This window comes from Parambassis ranga, chromosome 17, assembly GCF_900634625.1.
Source record: "Parambassis ranga chromosome 17, fParRan2.1, whole genome shotgun sequence".
NCBI lineage: Eukaryota > Metazoa > Chordata > Actinopteri > Ambassidae > Parambassis > Parambassis ranga.
This window is the reverse complement of record NC_041037.1, coordinates 2,205,172-2,222,971: the sequence shown is the minus strand read 5'-3', so window position 1 is coordinate 2,222,971 and position 17,800 is coordinate 2,205,172. Positions and strand designations below refer to the sequence as shown.

Here is a 17,800-nt window from a genome sequence, read left to right as displayed (position 1 = left end):
GAACAGTTTTAATCTGGGTGCCTTGGATGAGAAGCTAATCTCAGTGAGCAGGTCAGTCTGCTCTATTTACCGCTGACAATCCTCGCACCCTTCGTCCTCACACCTAACATTGAGACGGCGACAACACAAACTCTGGTACACTCTGGTACACCTGCCAATCCACACACTGTTATGTAACGGGGCTGATTTGCAGGCGATGTAAACAGCTGACCTACAGACTCGTGTCTTTGTCCTGAGTTGAACGTGTTTACACCTGAAACCCATCACTGAAGTTTAATTTGCGTGTATGTTTATATCTTCAAGGAGCTTTGGTGTTTCCTTTTTGCTAGGAAGAGGCCTACAGTTCCATCTTCTGGAGCTACTTCAGATGATTTAGTGCTTGTTTGTGCTATGGCTCTTACAGCACAGGCTTGGAAATGCTGCATATTTATCACATTATGTCACATTATGATGTAGTGAGAGTACTTTGCATTATATGTCAGTGATGCTGTCTAAGCTTAATCTACCTTTATTGACTGTCTGAGTTTTCTCTGCAGTTATCAACCAGATACATGTATGCATCATTTGCCGTTTTGTTGCAGTTCTGAGGCTGGTGTGGATTTATGTTCAGAAACCATTGAGTCTTTGTATTATTACATTCTTCATCCACAGTTTTATTAGTTTATTACACAAACCATTCTTTCTCTTCTCTTCTTACTGTTCCCAAACCTTCTGGCTTAGACATCAGTCTTTTGTCATCGTGCTGTTTTTATTCAGCGTGCTCGTTGGCCAATGACAGATGGTCCTGTGGGCTGCTGGCCTGTGCAGTAAGCAGGGATCGCACTCCTGCTGACAGGGAGAATGCACCATGAGATTTCTGGGAAGTTAAGAAATTGATATATTGGTCATTTGCCACTGATTAAAATCATCTACAGATGGAAACAACATTTTTAGCCCCTTCTGAAAATGTCATTCTTTCTCCAGGATGCTCACAATCAGCCTTGGTGTAGTCTTCAACAAGTTTGAGGCACGTCTCCTGACGTTTTGCTGCTTTAGGTTTTATTTCATGGTATTCAGATCAGTCTTTTTCATGATTCTTCCACCCTGACAAGGTTCCTAATTCCAGACGCACTGAATCATCCTCCCAGCATCATACTGCCACCACCCTGTTTGACTGTATGAACCGTGTTCTTTGGGTTTTGTCTCCAGCTGTACCTAGCTCAGGGATGCTCAGCTGGGGCCAGCTGGCTGGGACTGAGTTGGCCTGTGCACCAAACCTTTCTGCATCACCCTTTATAACCTGACCATCCTCTTCTTCTTCTCTCCTCTTCAGTGTGTCCTGTTCATTGCAAACACCGGGCCTGCACCAAGGATGGCCAGTGCTGCCATGAGCAGTGCCTGGGCGGCTGCCTGAAGCCCGTCTCAGCCAGTCACTGCATTACCTGCCGTAGACTCCAGCATGACGGCAACTGTGTGGATCAATGCCCCAAAAATCACTTCACCTACAAGGGCTGGCGCTGCGTCTCCTTTGCCTACTGCCAAGATCTGCACAACAGATGCAAGCGGGAGAAGGAGCGCAGCAAGAGCACTGACTGCCACGAGTACGTCATCCACAACGGTGCCTGCATCCCAGAGTGTCCCTCTGGCTACACCACCGTCAACTCCTCCACGTAAGTGCACACTCGCCACGGTCTGACGGGTTCCTGAAAGCCAGGAGGAGCAATGTTTGATTAGTGAAGCTGGCTTAATGTGCATTCATGTTCACAGTGGGGCTTAATCCTGTGTCAGGAGCTTGTTGATGTGTTTATTCCCCTGCATGTCTGTAATACTATGCATAATATACATAAAATTGGCATAAATAACCCTTAATCTTCCCACAAAATGTCAGACTCTGTTAAGAAGTAGCATTGTATTTGAAAAATCCTCCTGCCTCTGCTCTGTAACTGTGTTTTTAGCACACAATGACAGTGCAGGAACTGAAGGTCCTCCTGCTGAGCGCTGTGTGTGTGTATGAGAGACACACACCGCAGACAGCTGGGTCAAAATGGGGCAGCACAGTAGGAAGGCTGGCACATCTGTGTTTCTGAATCTGACTCAGTATCCTACATTTTTATGTTGCATACACGCTGCACAAAATTGAGGGTTGTTTAGCAGCTGCTGCTGTCTGCACTGTGAGGCGTACGCAGACACGAGTGGTTTTTTTTTTTTTTGTCGCTTTTTCTCCGTAATTTCTAATTAGGTGTGCTCAGAACTCGCATCAAAGCAAGCAGAGTTGCAAGCTGTAAAGACGGATGTTGTGTATGTGCTGTGACCCGCTGACGACCTTCATCGCCTCCCTTTTTGACACCTTTATTGACCGTGACAGGCCTGTTGATGAGTGTGGGCATGCCTGCAAGTACACACACACTCCAGACAGAGCGTACCCGCTTTGCTCGGGCAGAGGTTGAAAATGTCTTTCAGGACTTGTTGTCTTTTGTTACAGCTTGACTGGTTAGGAGTCAGGGGACAGATTGTTAAAGCTCTAGAGCTGCAAGGCCTCAAACTCCCCTGGCTTGGGGAGAGAGATAGAGGTCCTGTCTGGCAAGCATTAGACATCCAGGGAGACCGTGATGACAAGGAAAAGTGGTTGTGCTACTGCTGCGGCGTTATGTGTGTTTAACCTTTATTAATCCACAGAGGATTTGCCAAGTACGTAATCTCCATTTGAACAGCGTGCAGCTTCACATTCATTGTGCTCCGTTCACACCAGACAGGTTACTGGTGAGCGTATTCAGCTGCCGTGGCGCAGATGTGAGTAAAACGTTAAGAACAAGACTAGTTCTGTTGATTTTTATGACTCAGAGTTTCCAGCATGTCAATGTCTCTCACTTTATTATAGTTGTCTTCAGTTTTTGACCTACTATTACTATTATAAACATTTTGAGCTGCTCAGCTCTTTAACCTTCTGAACTCACATTTTTCACAGCTACAAAAGTGCAGTGCAACACAGTTATAAAGTCTAAAATCATAAAAGATGAAGGTTTTCCTTGATCATGGATTTTACAGAAATGAAACTAGAATCTGTACATGCAGTGTTACAGATGCCCACAAGGGAGTTACACACACTATACATATTTTACAGCCTTCACACACCCGGTGTGTGCCTCTGTCACCTCTGGCAGTGTATTTTACAGAACTGTCTTAATGCAAATAGTTCATTTTTGGCAGATTTATAATTGAGGCACGCAGATATGGAGAAAAAATAACAGCTACAGTTTAAATAATGTGTGCATTTGATCTCTTCTTTCCCAGAACATGAATCAACAGCCCTGCCCATCTAAACCTGCAGGCTGCCTTTGACCTGTTGAACTCGGTCACACTTAGCCTCCCCCATCCCTCCCCTCCAGCCTCTCACTCCCTTTCTGTTCCCCCCTTTTTGGATCATCTCTCCTCTTTGGCATCTCCCTCCCGTCGTTGGCTTTAAACTAAGCTGTGGAAATGAAAGTTCTTTGAGGATAAGCGGTGTTATGATTGTCTGGGCTGGAAGTGCACATGTGGCACCGCAGAGGGAGAAAAGGTCAAGACAGTTCAGAGAAGTGAAGAGGCAGGTGAAGAAGAAGCAATTTGTCGTCAAGGCGGCCGCCCCTTAACTACAAAGCGCTGCGGGAAACCCTGCTTACTCTAGTCTAGTGTTGGGGAATCTCATTAGCTGCCACTTGTTTGTTTTTGGCATAAACAAGATGCCACATTCTTCTGTGTTTGTCCTGCCAGCTTACTCGACTGTTGTTAGACAAAGGCATTCTCACCTCATAAACCAGCCAATGGCCAAACACATATTGGGGACAATGACCTTGAGCGAACAGCCCATCATTGTCTAATCCCTCGCTTAATCCTCCTCAATTTGAAACCTTTAAAAAAAATCCCAGCAAGTGTCTCTGCACAAAGATATTTGTTTCCTTTTTTTATTGTTTTATCCTGTTTTTACATTGGTCCACCTCACCTGCTGCCTGATCAGTGTGCATGATGTTTTTCAGGAAGTAGGTTAATAATGGTTGACACGCGGTCATGAGGAGACCTGTTATGAAAACATTATGTAAGGCAGGTTGTTTAACTCGGTGATGAAGGTCAGAGGTTGGGGGCAGGTCATTTCATTTCATTTAACACACAGTCCAACAACATTCATTTTGTAATGCGCTGGGTGTTGTTGTCATTGTTGTCGTAATTTTTGAGATGTCTACGTGCTTTTTGTTTTCGGAGATGCAGCCACAGAGAAATGTTATCACTCTCCTTTTTAGCCCCCAAACCACACACTTTTCGGCCACAGCAGCCAAAATTAGTACCTAGTTGGTAAATACTGGATGGTGGTTCATTCAGCAGCTAAAGATACAGACGCCTCAATTAGGAGTGCTATGAAAACCAGTTGTGCAATGTGCTGTCTGAAGATTTAATGTTGAAGGTTGCAGCCAAAACTGTGTCTTCTCAGGAGTATTTTAAATAAAAACTCCAGCAGTCATGGTTGCAGAGCAAGTGAGCACTTTGAGGACCGTAAAGAAGACCGGTAAAGAAAACTGGAAACCCTCTTGTAGGCCAGGTCTCTGGTCTCTGGTCTCTGGTCTACAAGTGTCTCATCTTTCGTAAAACCTTTGATGGGTGCCGCCTGTGAACTGAGACACATGCCCCCTTTCACACAGCCCTGTCAAGGCGGGACTGTTACATCATTATTGCGTCCCACGGCATATGTTGTTGCTCCTCGGAGCTGGCAGCAAATGTCACAGAGCCTAATTGACCGCTGTGTGAAAGGATAGATGCCAACACAAAGCCAAGCCTGTGATTATAGAAGCGGGACATTGTGCCAGCTTTGTTTGCTGTTTGTGAATTAGCAAAGCCAAGCAAAGGCGGCGTAAAGATGGAGACTTCTAAGTGGTATTATAGCACAGTCTTTGTGTGGTAGCAAATGGCTGCTGTCAGACCTAGCTTTGTTTGATGTCTTTAAATCAGTTAAGGCTTTACTATTCCCATGCAAAAAAAAGGATATATATATATGTGTGTAATTTTCTCTTCGCAGTTTTTTTAACTCTTTGAAATCTTTGTCTCTGATCTTCAGGCTGAACTGCACTCCCTGTGCCGGGCTCTGTCCGAAGGTGTGTATGGGTCTGAAAATAGTGGACTCCGTCACTGCTGCCCAGGCTTTAAGAGGCTGCACCGTTCTCAATGGCAGTCTGGTCATCAACCTGCGTGGAGGAAGTGAGTGTCTGTGGTTTATTTGGCTCAATCAAATTAAAGTGTGCAGCAGACCAGCGCAGCAGAACAACAAACATAGCGATGTTGACCTTACGCAAAAGCAGGACACTGAGAGAAACAACAGAGGAAAGAAATGGAGAGATCCTTACATGTGATAAATATGAACAGTTTGAACAGAACACCTGAGACAATGCAAACAAATGATGAGCAGTTGTTTGCTCCTGGTGATATATATATATATATCTGGAGCCATATATAATTTTGCAATCAAAGTAATCTGGTTTTACTCGGGTGTAGTGTTGTGTGCATGTGTCAGACACGCACACCCCTCATGTTATTTGATTGCAGATACAACAGAAGATACAACATAAATTGAAAGCACGGACGTCAGAGAACAGCTGCCCGTCTGCACTAAGCATGAGTCAGAAGTGGCCTTAACAGATTGTGTGTTTTCTTTCTTTACAGACAACATAGCGGCTGAACTGGAGGCCAGCCTGGGCCAGCTGGAGGAGATCACTGGCTACCTGACAGTGCGACGTTCCTACGCCCTCGTGTCCCTCTCATTTTTCCGCAAACTCCGTGTTATTCGTGGAGAGGAACAGGAAGCCGGGTGAGACTCTGCCTCCCTACTAGCCCCATGTCAGAGCCTCCTCCTGTAATTATGAGTTAAAAGCGGAAGAACTGACCTTTTCAAAATGTCTTTCTGTGGTGGCTGATTTTGGTTAAACTTTTCCCAAATCATATACGAGGCTTCATACAGACGAAGTGGAAATGGATGTAGCACAATGGGCTGCACTTTACAGAAGAAATGGCACATGAAGGCTAACCATGCTCTGACAGTCTTCTACTCGTGTTACTCAAGATGCTTTTTATACCCTCGACTAAATGTCATGTATCATGTAAAAAATATGCTCATGCAATCTTCCCTCTGCTTTTCCAGCAATTACACGTTCTACGCCCTCGACAACCAGAACCTGCGGCAGCTCTGGGATTGGTCCAAACACAAGCTGACCATCCTGCAGGGACGCATGTTCTTCCACTACAACTCCAAACTCTGCATGTCCGAGATCCGCAAGATGGAGGAGGTGACGGGAACCAAAGACCGGAAAGTTGAAAACTACATCGCCTCCAAGACCAACGGAGATCAAGCCTCATGTAAGAACCTGTCTGTGAGTGTTGTCGTTACTGCGGCAACAGCCAAAACACAGCCTGGTACGGACGCAAACGTAGTCACAGGCATTGTTATGATGGTCATTTCCTGTCCTCCTGTGTTTGCAGATGTCTTTTCTGCAGACCTTTTACTGACATTATTTAACTAGGAACAACCAACAGGCCGGTTAGAAGTGTTTTTCATACAAGTGCAGGAGTAACGTGTCAGGGTGCAGAGATGATTTATATATTTTCAGGTATCCAATGACAACCTGAATCTGTCATCTGTAGGAACATCCTCAGGCTTCAGGCTTCAGACCGGTTGATGTCTCCTTTTAGATCATCAGTCTCTGTGTTTTAATGAGTCTTTGCATTTCCACTGCTCCATTTCGGTGGCCACTACAGAAGGTCACAGGCCAGATTTGAATGTCAGGTCAGTGTGCAGCTTAGCAAACTGATGCTCCAAGCCAAGATAATCCTTCCTTTAAAGAGACGTTAAAAGGCTTTTTGACAAATACAAGAATCATGAAGGAGGCTCACACTGTGTGGGGACATTGGTTGTATCCAAATCTATCACATATATACACACACACTAATGTGCTGTTGAACTCCTGACTCATTACAGTTTGTGCTTCGTGTTATGTAATTCCACCCAAGCCGAGACAGATAGAGTAAATGAGATTTATTTGCTGTGTCAGCTGAAGTTGGAGTGAGATGATTGAGCAGGTGGAGGTGGTCTGCAGAGAGTTATTTTCATAAATCAGCAACAGCAGACGCTCCACCTCATAATTTCTCCTGATAGAGAAGATTTAAAAAAAACTGCACCATTTCCTCCCTGAGCCCTTTTTTTCTGTTGTTGTAAATTGATTTATGTCTTTTCTTATGTACACAGGTGAAAACCATGTGTTGAAGTTTACCCAGATTCGAACCATGAGCGATAAGATAATGGTCAAATGGCAAGCGTTCTGGCCTCCAGACTTCAGAGATCTGCTGGGTTTCATGGTGCTCTACAAAGAAGCGTAAGTTAATTTCCAGTCATCCGTCAGCCGCAGCCAGGCTTGGATCACAGCCAAAAGAATATTGTTTTTTTTCAGCCTCTTCAGTGCTGGATAAAGAGCAGAGTGGAAATGTGCACATCAGTGGTGACATCAATTCCTGCTTCACTGACTGAATATCCTCAGGGTATTCAGGTATAACAAACATGTCTAGATCAATAAGAATTCCTTCTATAAGAGGGTGTTTTTTTTATCTTATTTAGAATGAGCCTCAGGGCTGTCACCTGTTAGTGAAGCTCAGCCTAGATATTCATGTCAACACATCAGCTGAGACATGTTTTAGATTCATAGACACAGAATCATCAGAAAATATCCATCCATCATTCTCTGGTCTCTGGTCTCTGTGACAAAAACCACACGTTTGATTCATGTTCTGTGATTGTTTTTCCCCAACAGACCATTTCAGAACGTAACTGAGTTTGATGGGCAGGACGCCTGCGGCTCCAACAGCTGGGTGATTGCTGATGTGGACCCTCCACGTCGAGCCACAGAGGGCGACAAAGAGCAGGTTGAGCCGGGTCATCTCATTATGCCTCTGAAGCCCTGGACGCAGTACGCCATCATGGTGAAGACCCAGCTGTCGGCCTCCGACGAGCATCAGGTCCACGGAGCCAAGAGCGAGATCATCTACGTTCGTACCAACGCCACCAGTAAGTGTGACGGAGGTTTCTGTCGACCACTTCTGTCATGTCATTCAAGTAACCTGAAAAAAAATCAAGCCAATGCCGCAACAGGAACAACCTGCAGTTCCTCAAATGGCCTCTAGAGACTGTCTCTAAAAGTGGGTGGATATTCAATCACATCACAGGTCATTTGTGGTCTACTTCAAATGTTTATACAAATTTGGATTAGCCTGGAGTTAGGCAGACTCGGTGCTGCAAAGATGGCGATGATGACCAGAGCTATCACTCTCAGTTCCAAAACATTGGTTCTTTGAGTCCGCTACAGAAACCGAACAACCTGACAAAACAGAATATTATAACTTCTACCAAAATCTGAGCCTGAAAGTAGGCAAAGACATAAACTTTATATTCTTTGTCCTTTATTTATTCAGATAAATCCAGTGTTTTATATCTTAGCAACAGTTGAACAGTAAAGTACGGCCTTTGTCCTTTCAATGCCGCCCAGAGAATATCAGAACGACCATCCAAAAATTAAAAAAAAAAAAGGCAGCAATCTTGTTGAGCACACTCTCTGCCTCTCCCTTGCTGCAGTGCTGCGGTCACAGCCTCCACCCTTCACAGAGCTGTGGTTGGACTTTAAAAATGTGGCGCACGGTCACATTGAAACGTACGTTAAAGCGTGCGGGGGCACTCCATGGTGCGTTCAGATGTGACCGCACTGCTGGAGTGACAGACCGTTTTCTTAAAGCACAACATTTGACATTTGAGGTTTGGCTCTTTTTAAAATGATAAGTTTTAACTCTAAATGGCGTCTTCAGTAAAATGATCTTCACATCATCTGTGATCTGCTCTACACTGTGTGCGCTTTATTTGTGGACCTCCTGAAAAAATTATTGCCACCCCCCCAGGCAGAAATATTATATTTAGTCCTTACAGGTTTCTGAAATGTCAGGTTATGGTAAGCTCCAGGTTGGATTGTTAGGTTCACACAGGGGAGAAGGTCACTCTCCTCTCCTGTAACCAGCATTCAGCTGTTTTTCATAGTCCTCCTGTGGCGTTACTATCATTGACTGGTGGAGTGTTGTGTGTGTGTCAGCCTTGCTGCTGTCAAAATGTCCTTCCCGCATGGACAGTGAAGAGGAAGACAGATGGCACAGTTTGCCTAGGGTGCCACCGACTTCACAGAACCCCGCCTCGTGCAAGGTGTCTGAACGAGGCAGTCACGCAGCAATCATCAGGCTCTATCTACCCCAGCTTTTAATTGTACTCTGCTACCCACAGTGTGTTCCACGCTCATCACCGTCATGATGGCCTGTCTAGCTGTCTTCCTTTTAGACAATACACATTTCCTTCCTGATAGACCGCATCAAACATGACATGCTTCGCTCTCACTCAGCAGAGGCGCATCAGCCAGACAGACAGCCAGTCTGCCTGCCTGCCATGTCGAGGGAGGGTTGTTTTCTACCTTGTCTGGCAGCCGCTCCGGGTTTCTGGTCTGTTTCATATTTAACCGGCGTACTTCATCAGAAGGGCAAAGCTGTCATTACAAATAAGCTGTTGCTGCTTGAATCTTGGTCTGACAATGTGGTCAAACCAGTGTGTTGCGTCATCAGAAACAAGGACAAGATAATCTCACGGTGACAATGAAGCTCGGGTCTCTTGTCTCCTCAGGGCTCAGAATCGAAGGGGCCTTTTTCTCATATATTCTATTCCTACTTGTGTTATCGCATAAACCTTTTGATGATTCTCATACTTCACTTTAAAGACGTGCCTCGTAGTTTGCCTCCGACCCAGAACTTAGACTGAAACTCAACAAACAGCTCGCCATCAATCAGATATACGCCGATACCAGTCAGTGTTCCTGTCTCAGGCCTGCAGCTTGTTTTATTATCAGCCGACCACATTCGATGCAAATCAAAGATCACAAAAAAAGCACTCTGTCCTGAAACTGTGATTACGTGGCTGCCAAAGATATTTTCAGAGGTATTAAATCTCACCAACAACCTCTCACACACACACACACACATGCATGCATGTGTGCAGCTGGTGCCAAAGTCCCCATCTTGCAAATCACACACAGGCTGAGATTTCACTTTTGCAGCTTACCACAAAGGATACATGTTGTGTCAAATTTGTCACCACACAGTGGTAAATGGTTCTCTAAACAGATCCCACAGGGACTGCAGATGAATATTAGACATATTTAGCACTTTTACAGAAATGTAATGTATGTTTAATTAGATAAAATATGCCCAAAAAACACAGAAAAACTACCCAAAATATATATTTATTGTATATATATATAAAATATAAATATACTATGAAGTGTGAAGTGAAACGCTGTGCCATAACCAAACAAACTGATGGGGAAAACCCCGAGCTGGCAGCTGTCGGTCACGCTGTGCCAGTAAGTGTGTTTCGTTATTAGAACTGTGCTGTGAAATGCAAATCGATCGAAACAAAAACATTCTCTTCTGCTATCTTTAAAATGTGCCACTGAGTAATGTGTTGACAGCAACATTGACAAGCAATCTCAGTATCTCTGATAAACATGTATTTACTACGTATGCACTGGATGTAGGTAGAGCATAGTGAGCAGGACACAGTACGAATACCTGGTAAAGGTTTAGTTCCTGTTGTGCAGCCCCATCACTTCGGGGACTAATAAACTGCCTACACTGGTGGACAAATAAACATATTTATGCTGTGGAAGGTCATATTTTATTTTTATTTTTTGCTGCACTTCCCTTAAACTGTGTCTGTGATGTCGTTCCAGAGCCGTCGGTCCCACTGGACGCCATTTCCTCCTCCAACTCTTCCTTCCAGATCATCCTGAAGTGGAAACCTCCCAACGACCCCAACGGCAACATCACTCACTACCTGGTCTTCTGCCAGCGGCAGCCGGAGGCTAGCGAGCTCTACAAATTTGACTACTGCCAGAAGGGTGAGCCACATTGTTTGTGGTAGTGTTTCTTATGTCTGCTTCTGGGTCAGTGGTTTGTGAGTCTGACTGTCTGAAAATACAAAAATAGAGAGACACACAAAGTGAGAGAGGGTATATTTTGACCTTTCCATTAGCTGAAGAGCTCTTCTGGCTCAAAAGCTCTTGACTGGCTTTGATGACTCGTTCACTTTGATGGCAAATTCATATAAAAAATGTATGTTGTTTTCAAATAAGTCAGCATTTTAATGTGCTCATTGAATGTGCATTACAATAAAAAAGAAAATAGAGGTCCTCAGCACCACGTTGTGCTGTGTGTAGGAAGACATTTTATGCATAAATGTGCAGCTGTGCTTTTGACCTCTGTTTGAATCAATTGAATTTTTTTGGATGGCTGTTTCTCTGTACACACTGAGCAAGAAAATCAAGTGGTGAGACAAAGGTGAGTCGTTTGTTTAAGTGGCTGAAACAATGTGAAACCTGGCACGGGCACAGTCAAAGTCTTCCTCTGTGTCTCTCTCCAGCTCAGGTTCATGAAAAGTTCAGACATTTATTTTGGTTGAATTATTTTGGTCATAGCCCGGCCCAGGTCCACGCCTGGCCATCAGTGCCCTTTCATGTTAGCACACCATCAAGCCCAACCTTTCCTCTTATTCTCACATATCCACACAGAGATGGGAGTCTGTGGGGAGGTCGTGTCACTGGTAATTTATCTCCACCAGGAAGGGTGAGGGACCTGAGGGTTGACAATGACAGACATGTCCCTCAGGCGTGTGTGTGTGTGTGTTGGAGTGTGTGCGCACGTGGATATTTGCACATAAGTCTGTCTTTCCATCTCTTGTCTATTGCACTTCATCCCACCTTGTCTGACTTTTTTTTTTTTTCCTGTATGACTTTAGGGATGAAGTTGCCGTCACGGGCGCCCACTCAGGTGGACAGTGACAAGGAGCAGAAGTGGAACCAGACTGAGGAGCAGGGCCAGGGGACACGATGCTGCGCCTGCCCCAAAACCGACAAGGAGCTCAAGAAGGAGAAAGAAGACTCGGAGTACCGCAAGACTTTTGAGAATTACCTCCACAACGAAGTCTTTGAGATCAAGTAAGAATCCTGACAGCAGAACTGTGCTGGGAAAGAAATATGTGCTTCATTATTTATGAACATGAACCTCAGGAGAACCATTTTTTTTAAGGTTCGAGTTGAACAGTGCTTTCAGTTTAGATTCTCACATATTAAATTGAAATTCATGTCCCAAAAAAAAAAAGCATTAATCACAAGGCCCAGACACAACAAGGACTAGATGAAGGTCGGCTGTGAGAGCACAGCTGCATTACAATCGGCTAACATGAGAGAACCACATCAGGTGTCAGAGTTTGGATTCTTCGTTCCAGATGTTCTCCCTCAAATAAATGTCCACTGTGTTGTAAATCTAATTCTAAAAATATGCTACTGCAAAAATGATCAGTGACAATTTACAGTTGGACTGTAACAACAACAAAAAGAAGTCCTTAAAAATGTGCAGGCCTGTTTGGTGACTTCTGTGAAGTAGGGCTGAAACAAACGAGTATTTTTGATACTCGGATACTCGCCGATTATTTCTGCGATTACTCAAGTACTCAGATCACGTAAATGTCATAGTTTTTCCATAGATCTAGCAGCAGGTGGATACCTGCTTTAGGCCGCTGCAGTGTCAGTGTGTGTGTGAACGGCTCACCCGTGTCTCGAACCCTGGGCCTCTTGCACCCAAAACACTGATCATCCCACTACGCCACAAGAGAATCATCCCCAATGACGTCACTAAACGAGTCATCGAGTACTAAATTAGTTGTCCAGGCATTTTGCCCTCAAATATTGCTCAAGTACTCGTTGCAGCCCTACTGTAAAGCATGTAATTCTTACCGCTTTCCAGACGTTCCAGACAGCGTCGCTCTGTGATGGGCATAGCCAACCGGACGCTTCCCTTACTCACCACGGCTCCCAGCCCGCCCGGGGGCACCGGCATCCCTGGCGACGAGGATGAGGAAACCTTTGAAAGCACTAGAACATCATTCATGGTCCACGGTAAAGAGGCCACTGTCATCTCCAACCTGCGGCACTTTACCAGCTATCAGATCGAGATCCACGCCTGCAACCACCCGACGGATCAGGCTCGCTGCAGCATGGCGGCATACGTCAGCGCTCGCACAATGCCTGAGGGTAAGGAGACGCCGAGGAGACAGTGATGACATTTAATAATATATAAAATGATTTATGACACGACCTGTTGCTGTCCACAGACAAAGCTGATGACATATCGGGTCCCATCCATTATGATGTGAAAGACCACTCAGTACACATCACGTGGCAGGAGCCCACAGCCCCCAACGGTATGATCATCCTGTACGAGGTCAACTACAAAAGACTGGGAGACACAGAGGTGAGAAAGCACACACATGCATCTGTCAAGGCTTTATCGCTTTAGTCTGTGTAATAATTTACATTCTTGGGTCACAGAGGACGGGTTCACCTCAAGTTCACTCCAGCACAACATATTCAGAGAGCATTAACCATCAACCATAAAAACATGGACTACTAATGAAAGCCGAATTAAATATGTCCGTCTTAAATGTGTCCGTCAGAGGCAATGCTCATTGCTAGAGTGCATTTGGCCAGGTCCACAATTACCATTTATTTGATGGCGAGGGAGTTCATGCATCACACAATGTTTTAGTTGCCATGGAGACAACACAACCTCTGCTTGATGCTAAAGACTGTTTGTTGTTGTGGAAAGTGATGGAAAAAAAACAATAACCTGGATGTTTCTACCGTGTTACATGAAATAAAGTAAGACTTCGTCTGAATGTTTTCATTGTGCAGGAGCTGCACTACTGCGTGTCAAGAAACATGTACAAAGGTACCCGAGGCTGCAAGCTGAAAGTGATGCATCCTGGGAACTACACGGTGAGGATTCGAGCCACCTCGCTGGCCGGGAACGGGTCATGGACCGAGCCGACGTACTTCTACGTTCAAGACACGAGTAAGTGTCCAGAAAGACATACCAGGTGTAAATAAAATCCGAATGATGTTCAGAAACGCAGCATGTCTCTGTGTCCAACAGGCGATCCTCTGCACATTGTGAAGATCGTCATCGGACCAGTCATCTGTCTCGTGCTGCTGCTGTTTGTGGCTGTGGCAGGATTCGTCATGTTCAAGAAGAGGTACGCCGGAATCCTCACACCTGTTCAACTCTGATTATTTTAGTTTGTCAGTGTTATCATTAATCATGATTTTATTTTTCCTATCAGTCAAACACAAGGGCCCAGTGGTCCCATCTATGCCTCTTCAAACCCTGAGTATCTCAGCGCTAATGACGGTAAGCTGAATTTATCACTTTATTCCAGGTTTTTATTTCTTAAATGACAATTTTGAAATTAATTAAACTGTGGGGCCGATAAGGCACAAAACACCCTCTTTGTTTACAGCACAGAGTGGGAAAGTTTGTCCGTGCTCACAAACACAGTCATAACTTCCTCGTTGCTGCAGTAATGTCTTAAATTTCCTTCTTTTGTCTGACAAAACAGTTTAAAATGTATATTTTACTGCAGATTATCACATTTTAGAAGCCTGAACCAGACAGCGTGGGCTCTTTTGTTAATTTTTACTGCTGTGGTACAAAACAGGTCAAACATGTAAATTAAATCTTGAGTAGTTTTATTGCATTAAAATGCTGAATTCCTGCAGGTTAACCTGATTCCTGAACTTTAGAAATAAAAGTTTTTCCCTGAACGAATGTGAAGCAATACAGAGAAACACAGTTCAGACAGGTTTCTTATTATTTGACACAGTATTTGATTTTCCACAAATAAGCAGTTGACCCGCTGTATGCTCCTGTGTCTGAAAGATGCTATCGGTTGTCTTGCTTTAACCTCATTACTCCCACTAACATGTTTTCATGTAAACTTCAAGCTGAAACATGTTGGTAAAAAAAAACGTGCTTGCAGTATACGAGGAGGACGAATGGGAGGTGCCCAGGGAGAAGATCGCCATTCTGAGGGAACTGGGTCAGGGCTCCTTCGGCATGGTGTACGAGGGCATCGCCAAGGACATTATCAAAGGCGAGGGAGAGACACGTGTGGCGGTGAAGACGGTGAACGAGTCAGCCAGCCTGAGGGAGAGGATCGAGTTCCTGAACGAAGCCTCCGTCATGAAGGCCTTCAGCTGCCACCATGTGGTAAAGAGAGCTGCCTTTTTTTTTTAATGTTTTACCTGCCGACGGTGGGGTTCAGCTGCACGAAAGGGTGACGCTTCACCTTTTGTGTGTTTTCTGCTTCAACAATGTGATAAAACAAGACACAGACTGACGTGTTAAAAACGCCCCTGTCCTTGTCTGTCAGGTGCGTCTGCTGGGAGTTGTGTCTAAGGGTCAGCCGACGCTGGTGGTGATGGAGCTGATGACGCATGGAGATCTGAAGAGCTACCTGCGCTCTCTACGCCCTGATGCAGACGTAATGACATCTGATAGAATTACTTTCACTTCTACGTTTCACTTCTGCATTTTAAGCTTAGAAACACTAATGCTGTTCTTCATCTGTATGCAAATTTACTCTGTTACACAACAGAAACTGGTCCAAAATTAGGCCCTACTAGGTGATATCTATACAAAGAAGCTATTTCTCCATCAGACTAAGAGCAGGACTTTTGGAGAGTGGCTACACAGAATCATAAGCACGTCAGTCTGCTTACAGTAAAGGCAGCACGAGTCTGTGTTGCTTTATTTGAGAGAAATATTTGTTGAGTTTGAGAAAGATCTGGTGATAAAAGTTCTAAGTGCAACAATCCCCAGTGCAAAAAAAAACCTAAATGAAATGTCTTTCATTATCAGATCAGGAGATCAGATACTGATCCTCTCTGTTGTGTCCTTCAGAACAATCCCGGCCGTCCACCGCCCACTCTGAAGGAGATGATCCAAATGGCTGCCGAGATCGCGGACGGCATGGCTTACCTCAACGCCAAGAAGTTTGTCCACAGAGACCTGGCAGCCAGAAACTGCATGGTGGCTCATGATCTCACCGTCAAAATAGGAGGCGAGTTTTAATTAAGTAAATCTGGTTAAGGTTAAGTATTTGTCTGACATTGGTGAACCCTAGTGGTGGCATCAGAGGACACTGGCAGCCAACCCAGTGACCATACACTGACATAAATCTCACTGTAAACCTCTTTCGCAGACTTCGGAATGACCCGAGACATCTATGAGACCGACTACTACAGGAAGGGAGGGAAGGGGCTGCTGCCCGTCAGGTGGATGGCACCGGAGTCTCTGAAGGACGGCGTCTTCACTGCACATTCAGACTGCTGGTCAGTCATCAGATTACATTTTAAAAGTTTAGAAATGGAAGCATATTTCACAATCCGTTTTTAGAAAGCAGAAAAACAAACATACACACACATTTGAGGCCACACATGCACCAGAGGTTGTTTACTCGCACCGCTTCCTGTTCAAGTGTTTACAGACAGATTTACTCCGTCAGGTGTCTTAACTGGCATGTCTTCATTCTGCCTGTGTCCTGTTCTTCCCTCTTGTCTGCCTGTTTACCAGGTCGTTCGGGGTTGTGCTGTGGGAGATCAGCACGCTGGCAGAGCAGCCGTACCAGGGCCTGTCCAACGAGCAGGTCCTCAAGTTTGTTATGGATGGAGGCTTCCTGGACCGGCCGGACAACTGTGCCGACAGACTGTAAGTATGAGTGCCAGCATGGTGACTCGCAGGGTCTTAAAAAGTCTAAAAATGTCTTAAATTTAACTTTAAATTTCAAAACTTTAAATTTAAGGTCTTAAAAAGTCTTAAAACGACCAGATTTTCACCCAAAGGTCTTAAATTTAATTAGTTGGCCGCATAAAATCAGAGTAAAACGCCGCAATCAGAAGCTGCTTTTGCATTGTCTCTCTTCCTGAGGGGCTTTGATAGCTACCGTTGTTGGAACGTGGCACTACAAATCCGCCGCCATAGTTGAGATGTCTGCGTGTTCAGTCACTTCGCCTTCTTGTCGTAGAAAACATGGGGAAGTGTGTTTTCAACGAGGCTTGGCTTGATACCGGCGATTAACGCCGCTTGTTGCAAGCGGATCCTTGCAACCAGCAAGCTCGCTGTAAACCTTGCAAGAGGACCATCCAGTTAGGGACCTTGGGTGTGAAAGCACTCGAGTCTCACTCCAAGGCGGACGAACACCAGCTTGCTGTAAAAAGCCTTCAGCGGGCTCAAGCTATCGCCCCCGCCGCCCTCACCTTTGTCAGCGCCCGGTCCCTCCGCACTCCAGCGCAGTGTCACTACCACTTCAACTAACGACCTTCGAGCTACATTTGGTTCCAATGAGACATCAAAATCGGAGCTGCTTTGGATTCCTCACTCAATTACAAAGCATCTGTCATGCAACAGTTGTGCTGATATTTGCAGCATCTTGTTTCAGGTAATGAGTCGTGTTGGCCTAAAATTTCATTCACAATGGTCTTGAAAGGTCTTAAAGTTAACTCACTACAACCTGCAAGAACCCTGGTTACATGTTGGAGTCATAATACTCAAGTAGTTGATGCAGTCCATCATTTTGATTAAAAAAACTCTTTCTGTAAACTGAGTGTCTGGATGTTATCAGACAGATTATTAAGGTATTTTTCTTATTTTTGACCGTGTTTGTCAAACATGCAACAAAGGAATCAAGAAAAAAGTAGAATAATCCAGAATTTAAACTGAAAAAATAAGCACGCTTTGAAGACTTAACACAATAGTTATTGTATATAATAAATATATAAATTAAAATATGTATAAATGGGATGATAAGATAAGGCTGCAGCACAAATATATATGA

General features: G+C 44.7%; 1 protein-coding gene across 4 annotated transcripts in view; it reads left to right on the top strand.

Moving 5' to 3' along the window:
* insra (insulin receptor a) overlaps positions 1–17,800 on the top strand; it is a 42,305-nt gene that overhangs the window by 22,060 nt on the left and 2,445 nt on the right. For all 4 annotated transcript variants that reach the window (XM_028426757.1, XM_028426760.1, XM_028426758.1 and 1 more), the window contains exons 3-20: positions 1,313–1,649; positions 5,063–5,202; positions 5,665–5,809; positions 6,140–6,354; positions 7,241–7,367; positions 7,800–8,053; positions 10,803–10,970; positions 11,867–12,065; positions 12,874–13,160; positions 13,241–13,380; positions 13,821–13,980; positions 14,062–14,161; positions 14,249–14,316; positions 14,945–15,174; positions 15,338–15,448; positions 15,868–16,027; positions 16,169–16,298; positions 16,540–16,674. In XM_028426757.1, the coding sequence (XP_028282558.1) occupies positions 1,313–1,649; positions 5,063–5,202; positions 5,665–5,809; positions 6,140–6,354; positions 7,241–7,367; positions 7,800–8,053; positions 10,803–10,970; positions 11,867–12,065; positions 12,874–13,160; positions 13,241–13,380; positions 13,821–13,980; positions 14,062–14,161; positions 14,249–14,316; positions 14,945–15,174; positions 15,338–15,448; positions 15,868–16,027; positions 16,169–16,298; positions 16,540–16,674 (3,106 nt within the window). The remainder of the gene's footprint in view (positions 1–1,312; positions 1,650–5,062; positions 5,203–5,664; positions 5,810–6,139; positions 6,355–7,240; positions 7,368–7,799; positions 8,054–10,802; positions 10,971–11,866; positions 12,066–12,873; positions 13,161–13,240; positions 13,381–13,820; positions 13,981–14,061; positions 14,162–14,248; positions 14,317–14,944; positions 15,175–15,337; positions 15,449–15,867; positions 16,028–16,168; positions 16,299–16,539; positions 16,675–17,800) is intronic.